Source organism: Mustela lutreola, chromosome 8 (assembly GCF_030435805.1).
Source record: "Mustela lutreola isolate mMusLut2 chromosome 8, mMusLut2.pri, whole genome shotgun sequence".
Lineage (NCBI taxonomy): Eukaryota > Metazoa > Chordata > Mammalia > Carnivora > Mustelidae > Mustela > Mustela lutreola.
The window spans coordinates 61,943,784-61,960,952 of NC_081297.1; the positions used below are offsets into that span (position 1 = coordinate 61,943,784).

General features: G+C 43.8%; 1 protein-coding gene across 2 annotated transcripts; it reads right to left on the reverse strand.

Moving 5' to 3' along the window:
- Nucleotides 1–10,182: 10,182 nt before the first annotated feature.
- On the reverse strand, nt 10,183–13,458 carry PRR13 (proline rich 13). Of its 2 annotated transcripts, none has more exons than XM_059185187.1 (4): nt 13,199–13,458; nt 12,752–12,790; nt 12,027–12,394; nt 10,183–10,839 (listed from the first exon to the last, which is right to left on the reverse strand). In XM_059185187.1, the coding sequence occupies exons 2-4, from the start codon at nt 12,768–12,770 to the stop codon at nt 10,795–10,797; spliced, it is 432 nt and encodes a 143-aa protein (XP_059041170.1). In that variant the 5' UTR covers nt 12,771–12,790; nt 13,199–13,458; the 3' UTR covers nt 10,183–10,794. The 2 variants fall into 2 exon arrangements, with proteins under 2 accessions (XP_059041170.1, XP_059041171.1); XM_059185188.1 differs by having other exon boundaries at nt 13,393–13,450.
- Nucleotides 13,459–17,169: the final 3,711 nt, after the last annotated feature.

The window sequence follows — 17,169 nt, forward strand, 5'->3', positions numbered from 1 at the left end:
AGAGATTACTTAAATAAAAAAAAAATTTTTAATGTTTTCTTGGGGCGCCTGGGTGGCTCAGTGGGTTAAGCCTCCACCTTCGGCTCAGGTCATGATCCCAGGGTCCTGGGATCCAGCCTCGTATCAGGCTCTCTGCTCAGCGGTGAGCCTGCTTCCCCCTCTCTCTGCCTGCCTCTCTCCCTACTTGTGATCTCTTTTAAATAAATAAACAACAACAACAACAAAAAAAACTTAAAAAAAGTTTTCTTAAGTGTGATAATGGGATTGTGGTTATGTAGGAAAAATGCTGTTTAGGAGTTGCTTCATGAAATATTTATGGATGACAGGTCATGGGACGCCTGGGTGGCTCAGTGGTTAAGCCGCTGCCTTCGGCTCAGGTCATGATCTCAGGGTCCTGGGATCGAGTCCCGCATCGGGCTCACTGCTCAGCAGGGAGCCTGCTTCCTCCTCTCTCTCTCTCTCTGCCTGCCTCTCTGCCTACTTGTGATTTCTCTCTGTCAAATAAATAAATAAAATCTTTAAAAAAAAAAAAAAGTTTTCTTAAGTGTGATAATGGGATTGTGGTTATGTAGGAAAAATGCTGTTTAGGAGTTGCTTCATGAAATATTTATGGATGACAGGTCATGGGGCGCCTGGGTGGCTCAGTGGGTTAAAGCCTCTGCCTTCGGCTCAGGTCGTGATCCCAAGGTCTTGGGATGGAGCCCCGAACCGGGCTCTCTGCTCAGTGGGGAGCCTGCTTCCTCCTCTCTGCCTGTCTGCCTACTTGTGATCTCTGTCAATCAATCAAATAAATAAATAAAATCTTAAAAAAAAAAAGAAATATTTACGGATGACAGGTCATGATGTATGCAACAGACTCTCAAATGGGTCACATAGGGATATTGAAGCAAGTAGGAGAAAACATTAACAATTGTTTAGTGTGGGTAGTAGGTGTATGGGTAATCGTCATATTCTTTAAACTTTTAAAAAATTATTTTTATAATAAAAATTGGAAACAATATGTGGAATGGAATGAGATTGGCAAAATGTTGATAATTACTGAGATTAGGTGATGGGAATACAGGAGTTCATTAAACTATTTTCTTCTGTGTTATGTCTGTAAACTTCTAAATTTTAGCTTTTTGTAAAAATTAAAAAAAAAAAAAAGAACCACCACCACCAACAACAACAAAAAACCCAGAAGAGCTCTGGCAGGGAATAAGACAAAATAAGGAGGAGGAAATTAAGAGAAAGCAAATACAGGGTTATTATTGAACCTTGTTCAAGTCCTTTAGGTGTCAGTTCTGGCCTTAATATCAGTTAAGTTTTATTGGGTAACTCCAGTTCACTGGAGTCATCTGAAGAGGAATACCTTCCCAAAGTGAAAAATACAGCTTGGGGATTCCAGTTCCCCTGGGTGGGAGTGACGGGTGTATTAGAAACAATGTGAGGGGCGCCTGGGTGGCTCAGTGGGTTAAAGCCTCTGCCTTCGGCTCAGGTCATGATCCCAGGGTCCTGGGATCGAGCCCCTCGTTGGGCTCTCTGCTCGGTGGAGAGCCTGCTTCCTCCTCTCTCTGCCTGCCTCTGTGCCTACTTGTAATCCCTGTCTGTCAAATAAGTAAATAAAATCTTTAAAAAAAAGAAAGAAACATGGGACGCCTGGGTGGCTCAGTTGGTTAAGCAGCTGCCTTCGGCTCAGGTCATGATCCCAGCGTCCTGGGATCGAGTCCCACATCGGGCTTCTTGCTCTGCAGGGAGCCTGCTTCTCCCTCTGACTCTGCCTGCCATTCTGCCTGTGCTCACTCTTGCTCTCTCTCTCTCTGACAAATAAATAAATAAAATCTTAAAAAAAAAAAAAAAAAAAAAAAAAAAAAAAAAAAAGAAAGAAACAATGTGAGATAGAAATAAAAAGAAGTCTATCACTGGCAAAGGCAAGGGGCAGACCAAATGCTGAAAGAGAGGAAAGGAAATAAGAAAATAGCAGGGGGGTGGGGAGGAAGAAAGAAAATGTTGCAACACCAACATTTTAAAAAAAATTTTTAAGATTTTATTTATGGGTGCCTCAGTGCCTCAGTTGGGTAAGCCGCTGCCTTTGGCTCTCAGGTCGTGATCCCAGGGTCCTAGGATTGAGTTCCGCTGGGGCTCTTTGCTTGGCGGGGAGCCTGTTTCTTCTCTCTGCCTCTGCCTGCCACTCTGACTGCTTGTTCTCTCTCTCTCTCTGACAAACAAATAAATAAAATATTTTTAAAAAATAAATAAAGATTTTATTTATTTATGTGACAAAGAGAAAGCACAAACAGGGAGAGTAGTAGGCAGAGGGAGAGGGAGAAGCATGCTCCCCACTGAGCAGAGAGCCCATTGTGGGGCTCCATACCAGGGGATCATGACCTGGACCAAAGGCAGATGCTTAATCAACTGAGCCACCCAGGAATCCTCAAAAAGAAAAAAAAATTTTTTAAAGATTTCATTTATTTATTGGACAGAGAAGGAAAGCAAGAGAGAGAATACAAGCAGCGGTAGTGGGAGAGGGAGAAGCAGGCTTCCCATGGAGCAGAGAGCCCAATGTGGGGCCACCCAGCACCTCCAAAACAATTTTTTAAGTTTTATTCATTTGAGTAATCTCTACACCCAATATGTAGCTCAAACTCACAACCCTGAGATCAAGAGTTGCATGCTCTTCTGACCAAGCCAGCCAGGTGCCCCAGGACACCACCATTTCAAATCAAACTAAGGAGCAGGCTTACTATGAGGCCTGTGCAGAAGATCAAATTAACCTCAAGATTTCGCACATGGTGGGGTGCCTGGGTGGCTCAGTTGATTAAATGTTTGCCTTCGGCTCAGGTAATGATCCTGAGGTCCTGGGATTAAGCCCAGAGTCAGGTTCCCTGCTCTGCCAGGGAGTCTGTTGCCCCTCTCCCTCTGGGTCCATCTGTTCCCCCACTCATGGTCTCTCTCTCTCCCTTCTTCTCTCAAATAAATAAAAATCTTAAAAATAAATAAAGTCTTAAAAAAAAAAAGATTTTGCACTTGGGTCGTTTAGACTCCAAAGACCCTGAGAGCTCAGGTGGAAGTGAGTAGCTATCCATGTGGAAGGCAAAACAAATATCAAATAAAAGTTGATAAAATAGGGGCACCTGGCTAAGTCGTTTAAGCATCTGCCTTGGGCTCAGGTCATGATCCCAGGGTCCTGGGATCCAGCCACATATCAGGCTCCCTGCTCAGCGGGGAGCAGGCTTCTCTCCCTCTCCCTCTGCCTCTGCCACTCCCCCTGCTTGTATTCTCTCTCTCTCGTAATTTATGTATTTATTTATTCATTTATAATAATATATATATTATATATTTATTTATATTATTATAAATTATATAATGTATAATATAATATCATTATTTAACAATATAAATAATAAATAAAATCGTTAAAAATTTTTATTTTTATTTATTTATTTTTTAAAAAATCGTTAAAAATTTTTTGATAAAATAATGTCATCCTTTACTAACAATAGCATGGCTTCTCCTAGGGCTGGGCAATAGCTGTAATCAGCTTTGAAAGAGAAAGATGTGATGCACTTAATAGCAATACCTGATAATTTTATGAATCAGTAAATTCCTCTCAGAAGGGGAAAAAAGAGAACGAGTTTGCCTAGAGCCATAAAACAACCTGACATGGGGAGATGACTCCAAAAAGGCAGCAAACTAAAGACTCATCCCATGATTGGCAATCCCCAAAGTTAGTGTCAATTTTTATTTTATTTTTTTTAACGATTTTATTTATTTATTTGACAGGGAGAGAGAGATTACAAGTAGGCAGAGAGGCAGGCAGAGAGAGGGAGGGAAGCAGGCTCCCCGCTGAGCAGAGAGTCTGATGTGGGGCTCAATCCCAGGACCCCAGGATCATGATCTGAGTCGAAGGCAGAGGCTTTAACCTACTGAGCCACTCACCCCTCAATTTGTATTTTAGATCTCATGGGTTTCTTATCCTTTTCCATTCTCAAATGTGTGGAAACCTTGCTATACTTTGTTTCCAGTAAGAAGAAAATGGCAGAATCCCAGATTCCCCTCATGGGCACAAGGTGGTGAAGGCGTAAGATAAGCACACTTGAGAATGACCATCTTTAATGCTTTATATTGTTGCACAAAATAGGGTGCAATCCCAATGTTCTCAGGAGACAGGCAAGTCATGTAATGGGTAGAAAGAAGGCAACAGGAAGCTGAAAAGATGATAAAACTGGAGAGTACAGGACCCATCAATAAGGAATGACCACTACTCAGGGCCAGAATTTCTGCCTTCAGAATTGTGAACTCACTGTTGATAGAGTTTCCAGCTTAAAATCTAAATCTTTATTGAAAATGTCTGATATTAGGGGCACCTGGATGGCTCAGTCCGTGAAGCGTCTGCCTTCGGCTCAGGTCATGATCCGAGGGTCTCTGGATAGAGCCCCGCATTGGGCTCCCTGCTCAGTGGGGAGCCTCCTTCCTCCTCTGCCTCTCCCCCTGCTTAAGCTCTCTCAGTCTCTGTCAAACAAATAAATAAAATATTTTTAAAAAAAGAAAGAAATAAAGAAAATGTCTGATATTAGAGCACCTGGGTGGTGCAGTTGGTTAAGGATATTAGAGCACCTGGGGGGTGCAGTTGGTTTCAGCTCAGGTCATGATATCAGGGTCCTCAGATTGAGCCCCGTATCAGGATCCATGCTGAGTGCAGAGTCCGGTCTCCTTCCTCGTTCCCGCCCCACCCGGCTTGTGCTCTCTCTCTTTCTCTCTACAAATAAATCTTAAAAGAGAAAAAGAAAATGTTATTTAACACAGTGAGTAGGCCCGCCAAAGGGAAAAAAAAATACTCAGCCAGATATAGCTATGGGGATCCGATTTTCAACTTCTAGTTAAGATAAATGTCCAAAAAAGGGGCGCCTGGGTGGCTCAGTCATTAAGCATCTGCCTTTGGCTCAGGTCATGATCCCAGGGTTCTGGGATTCAGCCCCACACCGGGATCCCTGCTCCACAGGAAGCCTGCTTCTCCCTCTCCCACTCCCTCTGCTTGTGTTCCCTCTCTCACTGTCTCTCTCTGACAAATAAATAAAATCTTTTTTTTTTTTTTAAGATATATGTCCAAAATATTCACTGCTGTAGTTAAGTATATAGTAAGACTGGAAACAATCTAAAATTCCAACAATAAAAGATTGAATTAGTTGAATGATGTTAAAACAATGTTATATAAACACACACACAGATGGAATCAACTTCAAAATAGATGGGTTAAAGGAACTAATGTTAGATCCAAAAGAGGGCCTACACTATGCTCCTCTATAAAGCGGGGAAGGGGGACAAAAGGAACAATGTAATATAGAAATAAGAGCTGGGGGCTTGACTACACAAAGAATAGTATCCTATTAAGAATGTTACAATCTCGGGGGCTCCTGGGTGGCTCAGTGGGTTAAAGAATGTTACAATCTGGGGGGCGCCTGGGTGGCTCAGTGGGTTAGAGCCTCTGCCTTCGGCTTGGGTCGTGATCCCAGGGTCTTGGGATCCAGGCCCAGATCGGGCTCTCTGCTCTGCGGGGAGCCTGCTTCCTCCTCTCTCTCTGCCTGCCTCTTTGCCTACTTGTGATCTCTGTCAAATGAATAAATAAAATCTTAAAAAAAAAAAAAAAAAAAAAGAATGTTACAATCTGGGCTCCTGGGTGGCTCAGTGGGTTAAGCCGCTGCCTTCGGCTCAGGTCATGATCTCAGGGTCCTGAGAGCGAATCCCGCATCGGGCTCTCTGCTCAGCAGGGAGCCTGCTTCCTCCTCTCTCTCTGTCAAATAAATAAATAAAATCTTAAAAAAAAAAAAAAAAAAAAAGACCCTGGATGGCTCAGTGGCTTAAGCCTCTGCCTTCAGCTCAGGTCATGATCTCAGGGTTCTGGGATCGAGTCCTACATCGGGCTCTCTGCTCGGCAGGGAGCCTGCTTCCTCCTCGCTCTCTCTCTGCCTGCCTCTCTGTCTACCTGTGATCTATCTCTCTCTGTCAAATAAATAAAATCTTTAAAAAAAAAAAGAATGTTACAGTCTGGAGCACCTGAGTGGCTCAGTTGGTTAAGTGTCCTACTTGTGATTTCAGTTCAGGTGGTGATAGTCCTGTGTCAGGCTCCATGCTCAGTGGGGAGTTTGCTTTAAAAAGTCTCTCCCTCTGCCCCTCCCCTCTCTCTACAATAAACAAATAAATCTTTATTTTAAAAATGTTGCAATCTGGGGGCACCTGGGTAGCTCAATGGGTTATAGCCTCTGCCTTCAGCTCAGGTCACGATCCCAGGAGATCCCAGGGTCCTGGGATCGAGCCCCGAATCAGGCTCTCTGCTCCGCGGGGAGTCTGCTTCCTCCTCTCTCTGCCAGCCTCTCTGCCTACTTGTGATCTCTGTCAAATAAACAAACAAAATCTTTAAAAAAAAAAAAAAAAAAGTTGCAATCTGGGGCACCTGGCCAGCTCTGTTGGTGGAGCATGCAACTCTTGATCTCTAGGCTGTGAGTTAAACCCACACTGGCCATAAAGCTCACTTTAAAAAATTAAAAATTTTAGAAGATTTTTAATTCATTTATTAAGTAATCTCTACACCCAATGTGGGGCTTGAACTCACAACCCTGAGATCAAGAGTTGCACATTCTACCAACTGCGGCAGCCAGGCACCCTTTTTTAAATTTTTTATTTTTTTTAAAGATTTTATTTATTTATTTGACAGAGAGAGACACAGGGACAGAGGGAACACAAGCAGGGGGAGGGGGAGAGGGAGAAACAGGCTTCCGGCTGAGCAGGGAGCCGGAGGCGGGGCTTGACTCCAGGACCCCGAGATCATGACCTGAGGTGAAGGCAGACGATTAACTGACTGAGGCACCCAGGTGCCCCTCAGATACCCCTTTAAACAAAGTTTTTAAAAATATTACAGGATGCCTGGCTGGCTCAGTCATCTTAGGGTTATAAATTCAAGCCCTATATTAGGTATAGACATTACTTAAATAAAACTTTAAAAAGTTACAATCTTCTCCCAAAGTAAATGTATTTACTTTCAGCTCTTAAAAGGTTGGGCGCCTGGGTGGCTTAGTGGGTTAAGCCTCTGCCTCTGGCTGGGGTCACGATCCCAGAGTCCTGGGATCCAGCCCATTGTCAGGCTCCCTGCTCAGCGGGGGAAGCCTGCTTCTCTATCTCCCTTTGCCCCTCTCCCCTGCTGGTGCTCTCTCTTGCTTACTCTCTGTCAAATAAACCAATAAAGAGGGGCACCTGGGTGGCTCAGCGGGCTAAGCCTCTGCCTTCAGCTCAGGTCCTGGTCTCTGGGTCCTGGGATCAAGCCCCGCATTGGACTCTCTGCTCAATGGGGAGCCTGCTTCCCCCTCTCTCTCTGCCTGCCTACTTACGATCTCTCTGTCAAATAAATAAATAAAATCTTAAAAAAATATAAAAATAAAAACATTCAGAGCACAGGGAAAACAGGGGAGTCCTTTCCCCGTTAAAAAAAAATAATAAATCAATAAATAATCTTTTTAAAAAATAAACAGGGATATGCCGGTGGCTCACTCATTAAGCATCTGCCTTCAGCTCAGGTCATGATCCCAGGGTCCTGGGATTGAGCCCCCATGGGACTCCCTGAACCTTGGGGAGCCTCCTCCTCCCTCTCCCACTCGCCCTGCTTGTATTCCCTGTCTCGCTGTGTCTCTGTCAGGTAACTAAATAAAATCTTGGATAAATAAATAAATGAACTAATAAATTCTAGGAAGACCTCAAGCATTTATTTGGTATAACTCACCTCAGGGGAAGGTCATAGACACAATATAGCCAACGAAAAACGCTCCTTCCTTGTTCTTCACGCCCCAAACCCCTGTGGGTTTCACCTCAGAAACATCTCTCAAACCCACTCTTTCCTCTAGCCCATCTCCCCAACTTCAGCCTCATTTTCTGCTTTCAGGCTCTTGCACGGTAACTCAGGTTCAAAAACTCCTGAAGTTTCATCCTACCCCTTTTCCCAACTCTTAGCCTCAGCAAAACCACTGTTTCTGCCTGCAGTCCATTGGGTTAAGAGCACAGAATCAGGAGCCAGACAGCCTGAGTCTGAATCCTTACTGAACCACTTCCTGCTTCAGTTTCCCTTACCTCCACAATTGGAATAATAGTACCTACCTTATAGGGTTGCTCTGAAGATTATAGAAGCTGTAAATTTAAAACACCCTGAGCCCAGCACAAAATAAATGCTAAATGTTGGCTGAAATTATTTACCAACTGGGCAACTCCTGCGTATCCTGAGGCACAGCCCAGACCTAGCTCATTTTCCCAGTGACACCATCATCCCTTCCTTGGTTCCCCCACTGCTGGATCCATGTCTTTATTGTGGTCCTTTTTACAGATTCATAATAATCTGTTTATGTCTGTCTGCTTCACTAGATCTTGTGGGTCACTAACAGTGGGGATGGTCTTACTCATCTTTGTAGGCTCAGCACCCAGAATACAGGATTTCCTCAATAAACAATTTCCTAGAAAACCAATCCAGCCCCACTGGGAGGCCCGTGATTCCCAAACACGCAATGGAACTTTTTGACCCTGTAACCAAGCATACGTGCCTCTCCTGGCTCCTCTCCCCGTTCTACTTGGTAAATCCATTCTTTCTTTCTTTTTTTTTTTTGTTTTTTTTTGTTTTGTTCTCCTTATACTTTTCATGCTCCAGGGCCAAGAGGTAGTTGAAATGTCACTTTTCCTGTGAAGTCATCTTTGACCCCTTCTACCCTGCCCACTTAGTTCTAGGTTTCTATCCCTCTGGCATTTTATAGCCTCTATCTTTATTAACTAATTTTCTTGAATATCTTTTTCCTCTCCTCAGCAGATCGCTGAGAACCTGATGTGTGACACCGTGCATGGCCTAGAGTGAATCAGGGGCCATCAATTCTAGCTGTGTTATCATAGTCACCCACCTATTTTCTTTTTTTTTTTTTTAAGATTTTATTTATTTGACATAGAGAGAGAGATCACAAGTAGGCAGAGAGGCAGGCAGAGGGGGAGGGGGAAGCAGGCTCTCTGCTCAGCAGAGAGCCCAATGTGGGGCTCGATCCCAGGACTCTGAGATCATGACCCAAGCCAAAGGCAGAGGCTTAACCCACTGAGCCATCCAGGTGTCTCGACCCACCAGTTTCCTTAAAAATACTAATTTGTGGGGGCGCCTAAGTGGCTCAGATAGTTAAGCATCCAACTCTTGATCTCAGCTCAGGTCTTGATCTCAGGGTGGCAAGTTCAAGTTCCACACTGGGCTCCACACTGGGCATAGAGCCTACTTTAAACAAAACTGATTTGTAGAGCCCCATCCTTAAGAGTCTCATTCAATAGATTTTTTTTAAACAATTTTATAAAGATTTATTTATCTATTTGAGAGACAGAGAGGGAGCAAGAGAAAGAGCAGAGGAAGGAGGCAGAGGGAGAAAATATCCAAGCAAACTCTCGCTGATCAAGGGACTCAGTCTCATTAGCCATGAGATCAGGATCTGAACCAAATCAAGGCTTGGATGCTTAACTGACTGAGCCACCCAGGCAGCCCCTCATTCAATAGATTTAAGGCCAAACTCTAAATTATTCTCACCCTGAGGGGCACCTGGGTGGCTCAGTTGGTTAAGCATCTGCCCTTGGCTTAGGTCATGATCCCAGGGTTCTGGGATCAAGCCCTGCGTAGGGCTCCCTGCTCAGCAGAGAGTCTGCTTCTCCCTCTCCTTCTGCCTGGCACTCTGCCTACGTGTGCTCTCTATCTCTCTATCAAATAAACAAATAAAATCTTTTTAAAAATTTAAATTATTCTTATCCTGAAACTAATAACACACAGTATATTAAATAATTTGAATTTAAAAAATTACTCTGAATTATTACTCTGATTACAGTCTAAATTATTACTCTGATTATACTCTAAATTACTACTCTGATAGCTAATGGGCAGCCAGGATTAAGAACCTCTGTAGTAGATATGAAAACTTATGCTAAAGACCTGTATCCTCATTGACCGGATCACAGTAGAGATCCATTCCAGTAGTCTGAACCAATTCTGAAGGTTCCTCCCACTTAAGAAACATAGGGACATATGGTGTCTTCCTTACTGACACTCTGGTTTACTATAAAACGGATACACTTTGGAGGGTCTATGGAAGGGCAGAAAAAGTAGTACAGTGTGCTGGGCCCAACCAAGGTAATGGCACGGGTGAACAGAGACCAGGGGAAAAAAAAAGCTTTATTTGGACTGAGAGGTGGAGAATGAGAAGGACCTAAGCCAGCCTACTAAGCTAAGGAGTGAGATTCCAATGGCAAGCAGAGCTTATCTACCAAATGGACTCCACCTCCTGGCAGCCTTACAGTTCATACCACCAATAAAAGCTGCTGGGAAATCTATGTGCCATTAAATCACCAAAGTGTGCCAGCCACATTACAAAAATGGCACAGATTCTTTTTTCCATAATTAAATTTCCACAACACCTCCCAACTGCAAGTATTACAAAAGATTTTTTAAAAAATCACATTTTACAGATCTTAAACTCATCTTCAGAGTTTAGCTCCAAGGCTCACCATCTTCAAAAAACAGTTCTCCTGCTAAACTTGTCAGCTAAAAGTTCTATCCAAGTAGTGAGAAGATGGTCTTTGCTGGCCCATAGTAATTCTTTTCCCATTTTCCCTAGCTAGTTAGGGCTGAACAGCAGAGTAAGGCTCAGATTGGGAGATGAGGAAGAAGGGGCACAAGGGCTAATTTTCCCCAGTACAAGATGGCGTCTGAAGCTTGATGGGAGAGCAGAACTGGAGAGGCTTGAGGGAAGGGTCCAGGCCCTGTATTCAGTCAGAGTCACTGCTGGAAGAGGAGGAGGAGGAGGAGGAATGCTGTAACGGGAAAGGGGAAAGGAGACAGCCATCAGATCCAACGACCTTTGATCACTCCATGGGACATTCTCTGGTGCTCTCTACCCCTCCACCCAAGCACTCTTGCTTCCTAAGTTCAGGTGTCTTGAAACAGACTGTCCCTTACACAGCAAAAGCAAACATATCCCTTAGCAGTGAGCATACAGGAATGGATTATACTCTCCTGAATCGGTACACAGAACTTAATACTGCATTGGGAGCATGTTTCTAACTTTCTTTACCCGAGCCAGTGCCTAGGCAAGAAATAAACTACAAGTGCTAGTATAGTATAGTGCTAGGAGACAGCTGCTACCTTGCAAATGCTTACTGACAGGCTGCATGGAAAGTTCATGTAGCTATGGGTCTAAGACAAGTGAGTAGAACCAGCATCTGGGTGCCCACTAGCTCTACTTCTTCCTAAGCCCCAAATGGGAGACAGTGAGGAAGGTGGGAGAAAAAGTGGGGAGACTACTAACCAAGGTTCTTTACATGCACACTCCCATCAACAGTCAACAAAAACATTTTTTAGTCTCTCCAGAATAATTTCACTCCCCATTCAACCTCCTTTTTCCTTTTCCTCAAACTTCTACCAAAGATCCAGAACCAGGAAGTAATGCCCAAAGCCCTAAAGCAAATAAACACTAGGCAATAAAATGTAAATCAAGGCCTCCTCAAGATCCAGGCTGGTTCTATCCTTTCAGAGTTGTCCTGAGAGCTACTTGTTAATCAACACTCTTCTAGAACGGAGAGACTCGCCTTGCCTTGGGTTGACACTAAGAATGCCCTGGGTGGTAGGAAACAAGGTCCTGTAATTAACACAAAACCTTGAGAACACTGAAGGTGGGTGTGTCTAACTTGCTAAAACAAGCATCTGGGAATGGGAGTGGAGCAAAAGTTTGGGGAGAGCATAGATAGACAGGAAAGGCTTTTGATTCTGCTATCTATTCCAAGGCTCAGCATAGCCCCTCCTTGATAGAAGGCCCGATTAGCCTAATATTTCAAGGTTATCAGATTCTTACCAGTAGAATCTTTATGAAGAAGAACCATCTACCAGAGCAACACAATGGCTGCTCTATGTCCTCAGACTGCTAATCCCCCTCGCCTACTCCCACTAGCCTAGTCCCTCTGTAGGGGCACCTCTTCCTAGCCAGGCTCTGGAGGGCACTAACCTTGCCATGCTTGTGGTGTTTGTGCATCTTTTTATGAGCTTTCTTCATTTTCTTCCGCATCTTCTTGTCCATCACCATTCCTGGTCCCACCATGCCGGGTGCCATGGGATTCACAAGAGGCATGCCAGGAGCAGGTGGAGGGTAGGGAGGTGGGTACGGACCTAGGGGTTGGCATCCTGGATACCTAGGCTGAGGCACAGGATTAAGGGGCCCACCTGGGGGGAAAGCTGGATTCCCCTGGGGAACTCCTGGGGGAGTTGGAAAGGGGCCTGGAGGATAGGCAGGATTGACAGGTGGTGGTGGATGGGCAGGACTGGAACCTTCAGGGTACCCCACGTTAGGGGGATATGGATTTGGTCCTGGCTGCCCTGGTGAAGAAGCAAAGAATAACTTGATATTAGAACAGCTCAGAGCCTCTGACAACAAACAAGGACAAAAAAAGAAGGGAATTCGGCTTCTCACTCAATACTTAAAGGGAAATGCAAAGGTGAGGAAGGAAAATGAGGCGGAGGGGAGACAAACCTGCAGAGCAGAGGAAAGGTAAGGGCTCTAGCAGGGCTGGTGAGAAAAGGAGGCAGTGAAATCTAAGGAAAGAACAGCATTGATCAGCTGTGGTTTGCTTCAGCGGGTGAGAGAGGGGGAGGAAAAAACGGACAGAAACTTCCTATTGTGGGGCTCAACTGAAAAGGGGCTGCGATGGGAAAAGAGATTCCCTAAATACCTACCGGCATTGGGATTCCACATCTCCAGGTGCTTCCTCCAGCCTGTGGAGAAAGAAAGGAAGGCAAAAAGCTGATGGCGCACAGGTGGGCAGGGAATTTAAAGACCGAGCCCCAAACCAGCGCCTCTCGGAGAGACTCGGAGAACTACCACGACAGCCACATAAATGTTTTTTCCAACCCATTCCTTTGCCCTCAGTACTTATTTCGCGCCCCCCCCCCCCACACCTTCCTAACTGCCGCGATCTAGCTCCCAGGGCCCCTCTCGCCACAGCTGGAGGTCTCTAACTCCTCTGAAGAAGGGCAGAGTTCGCGAATCTCACTGTCCTCATCCCTCACCTCCCTTTCCGTGACTGAGTCCGGAAGACTTTCACCATCCGCAAGCTACGGGAGGATCTTTAACAATTTCATAGCCCGCACCCCGGGAGTGGGGGAGAGAGACAGGACCCTCACCGCAGGCTAGAAGGAACTGCCTCTCGACGAAACGGAGAAGGCGTTCAGGACAGATTCTCAACCGCTCCTTTATGTAGACACACCCCCTTCCACCTTCAAAACGCCAAATGGAGATCCCGCGTCCTAGTTGCGAACGGACCCCTGACCTAGGGTCGAGGAAAGGAGGAAATTGGGGAAACCAGATGCCCCGTCACCTTCACACCACAGCCTGGGCTTGACTCATCCTCTGTTCTCACTTCCTGGTCACCCCTCCCAACTAGGCTACAACACCCGCCTCTGCTACCGCCTAGTTGGCCATCGCTTGGCCTTTCGGCGTAGTGATTGGAGAGTATCTTCGTCAATCACTCTAGTCCCCCCTAGGCTGGAGAACAACGGTTGCAATAGGGGCGGAGCGGGGCTCTCCAGGGGACTAGGAGGGTGCAGCGAAGTGGGCGGGCCGGAAATCCCTGGGGGCGGGGCCAAGAGCGATCTAGGAGAGGGCGGAGCCAGTTTCTGGGCAAAATCCTTTGGAAGGCGACTAGGATGCTCAGCTTGTGCTCTCTGAGCTGCTCCTCGCTTGGTAGGTGCGATACTTTGTGAAGTGAAAAACTCACCGTGTTCAGTATTGCAACACGGATATATTCAGAGCGTTTAAGAGAGGGCGGAGAGCTGCTGAGTCCCAACCCCACACCTCAATTTCACCACCTTCCCCCTATCCCCCGTGGAAAGTAAAGAAACATTCTTGGGGGAAATAGAGATATTCCCTAATCCCTCGTAGGATTCCCTATCTCAGATGCATACTTCCGCCATCGGTCGAATTGCATAAGGCAGAAACCAAGGAGGTCATCCTTGATGGCGCTCTCCTTCACCTTTCACGTGTACCCTTCCAACACCATACAGAGTTTGTATTGTCTCCCAAATAAATCTGACTTTCCTCCACTTCTCTCCACCTTTTCTGCTCCCAACTTGTCATCACCTCTCGACTCCAAAAATCACAATAACAGGCTTGATTGAATAAACACAGAAAACCGTGCACCCAAAACTTAAAAATACTCATTCTTCCTTAGCATACTTAAGACATTTATTTAAAAAATTTATCTCAACCAATAAACCTCAAATTTCTTTTTTTTTTTAAGATTTTATTTTTTTTGACACAGAGATCACAAGTAGGCAGAGAGAGAGGAGGAAGCAGGCTCCCTGCTAAGCAGAGAGCCTGCAGGGGCTCGACCCCCATGATCCTGAGATCATGACCTGGGCAGAAGGCAGAGGCTTAACCCACTGGGCCACCCAGGCGCCCCTATAATTCAAATTTCAAAGAATTGTACAATACATACCATATTCTCTGATCACAATGTAAAATATAAATACAAATATCTATCTGGAAATCTAAGAAAACAAAAAGGCTTCCAGATAACTCTGGGTCAAAGAATAAACGATGATGGAAATTAAATACTTTGAACTAACCCATAATGAAAATATATCCCAAAATTGTGGAATACAAAAAAATACGAAGAAGATAAATTTTATAGTGAGTTTATCATCTTGAATTAAGGACTTTGACAGATTTTTAAAATATTTTTTATTTTGAAATAATTTTTAGACTCACGAGAATTTGCAAAAAAACAAAAATTCCCATGTATTTACCTTTTACCAAGCATCCCCCAATGGTAATATCTTATATAACCATAGTACATTTTGATGTACTTTCCTATCAGCTTTGTGCTAAATATTTGAGATGAATTATCTCCCATGTTTTCTTAAGCTCTAGGGTAATTTATATCTACACTATTTCTTTTTGGGAAGATTGGGTTTGAAATAAATTATTGATATGTCTGTATGGGCATAATGCCTTTTAGAAGTTAAGTATTTCAAACTATTGCTCTTTTTTTTAATGTAAAGATTTATTTATTTGACAGACAGAGATCACAAGTAGGCAGAGAGCCAGGCAGAGAGAGAGACAGGGAAGCAGGCTCCCCGCTGATCAGAGACCCGGATGTGGGGCTCAATCCCAGGACCCTGAGATCATGACCTGAGCTGAAGACAGAGGCTTTAACCCACTGAGCCACTCAGGTGCCCCAAACTATTGCTCTTTTTTAAAGCAGTCTTAATGAGAAATTATTCATATACCATACATTCCACCCATTTAAAGTGTACATTTCAGGGCGCCTGGATGGCTCAGTGGGTTAAGCCGCTGCTCGGGTCATGATCTTCGGGTCCTGGAATCGAGTCCCGCATTGGGCTCTCTGCTCAGCAGGGAGCCTGTTTCCCCGGCTCTCTGTTTGCCTGCCTCTCTGCCTACTTGTGATCTCTCTCTGTCAAATAAATAAATAAAATCTTAAAAAAAAAAAAAGTGTGCCTTTCAATAGTTTTCAACATATTAAGAGCACTGTGCAACCATCACCATTATCTAATTTTAGAATATTTTTGTGCCCCCTAAAAAAAATGCCATGCCCATTAGCCTTCAAATGGGCAATCCTCATTCCCCTCCCTTTTTCTCCTCGACCCACCCCCTCAAGCTCTAAGTAAGCATTAATCAACATTCTGTCTATAAATTTGTCTATTCTTGACATTTCATATAAATGGAAAATTGTACAATATGTGGTCTTTTGCGACTGCCTTCTTCCCTTAGCATAATCCTTTCTAGGTTCATCCATGTTGTCCTATGAAAGAGTGCTTCATTCCTTTATTTTATTCATTTATTTGACAGGAAGAGATCACAAGTAGGCATAGAGGCAGGCAGAGAGAGAGACACACACGTGGAAACAGGCTCCCTGCTGAGCATAGAGCCTGATGCGGGCTCGATCACAGGACCTTGGGATCATGACCTGAGCTGAAGGCAGAGGCTTTAACCCACTGAGCCATCCAGGCACCCTGCCTCATTCCTTTTTATGAAGGAAGTACTAAATAACATTCTGCTGATTGAATATGCCACATCTTGTTGTATCCATTCATCGGATGATGGACATTTTAATTGTTTTTACTTTTTGCCTATTATGAATATTGCTGCTATGACAATTCATGTACAAATTTTTTTATCAAAAGATTTTTTTTAATGTACAAATTTTTGTGTGAGCATATGTTTTCAATCCTATTGGTTATACCAACACAATGGTGATGGTTGCACAGTGCTCTGAATTCCAGAGGAATCCCTGGGTCATACAAGTAACTCTGTGTTTCACTTTTTCAGGAACTGCCAGAATTTTTTCCAAAATAGCCACATCATTTTACGTTCCCACTAGCAATGTATGAAGGTTCCAGTTTCTCCACATCTGGCCCAACACTTGTTACTGTCTGTCTTTATCAGTACAGCCATCCTAGTAGGTGTGAGATGGTGTCTTTACTGGCTTTTTATTATCTTTAAGACAAATATCACAATTATTTTTACACATATGTATTCATTTTTGTTGACAAGGTAATATGTTCACTTGATTGCAAAATGTGGAAGGATAAAGAGGTATAAAGAGAAAAGTCTCCCACTCTTGTTCTTACATCTATCTTCAGCTACCTACCAATAGTCTACCACAATCCATGCACCCCTGTAGTTTCTTATATATGTTTCCACAGTTTCTTCGTTACAATTAAGCAAATACTATGTAAATGTATATCCCCCATTTAGAATATAAAAACTAGTTATGCAGAGTTTAATTTGAAGCTTTCCCCCCCACTTAGTACATCTTGGAGATATTTTCATATCAGTACACAGAGTGTGTTTTGTCTTTTTCACAACTTCATTTTACTCTTTTGTATGATGTACCATAATCAATTCCACCAGTCAGTGGATATTTGCATTGTTTTCAATCTTGTGCTATTAAAAACAATGTTGCAGTAAATAACCTTGTATATATGTCTTTAAATTTTTACTTTTTGTAGTTATTGATAAATTACTCTCTATAGAGGTTATATTTATTTACATCGTCAGCCCCAGTGTATGAGTGTCTATTTCCCTAAAGGCATTCAGTAAAGAAATAATCAAAATCTTGTCACTGTAGCCT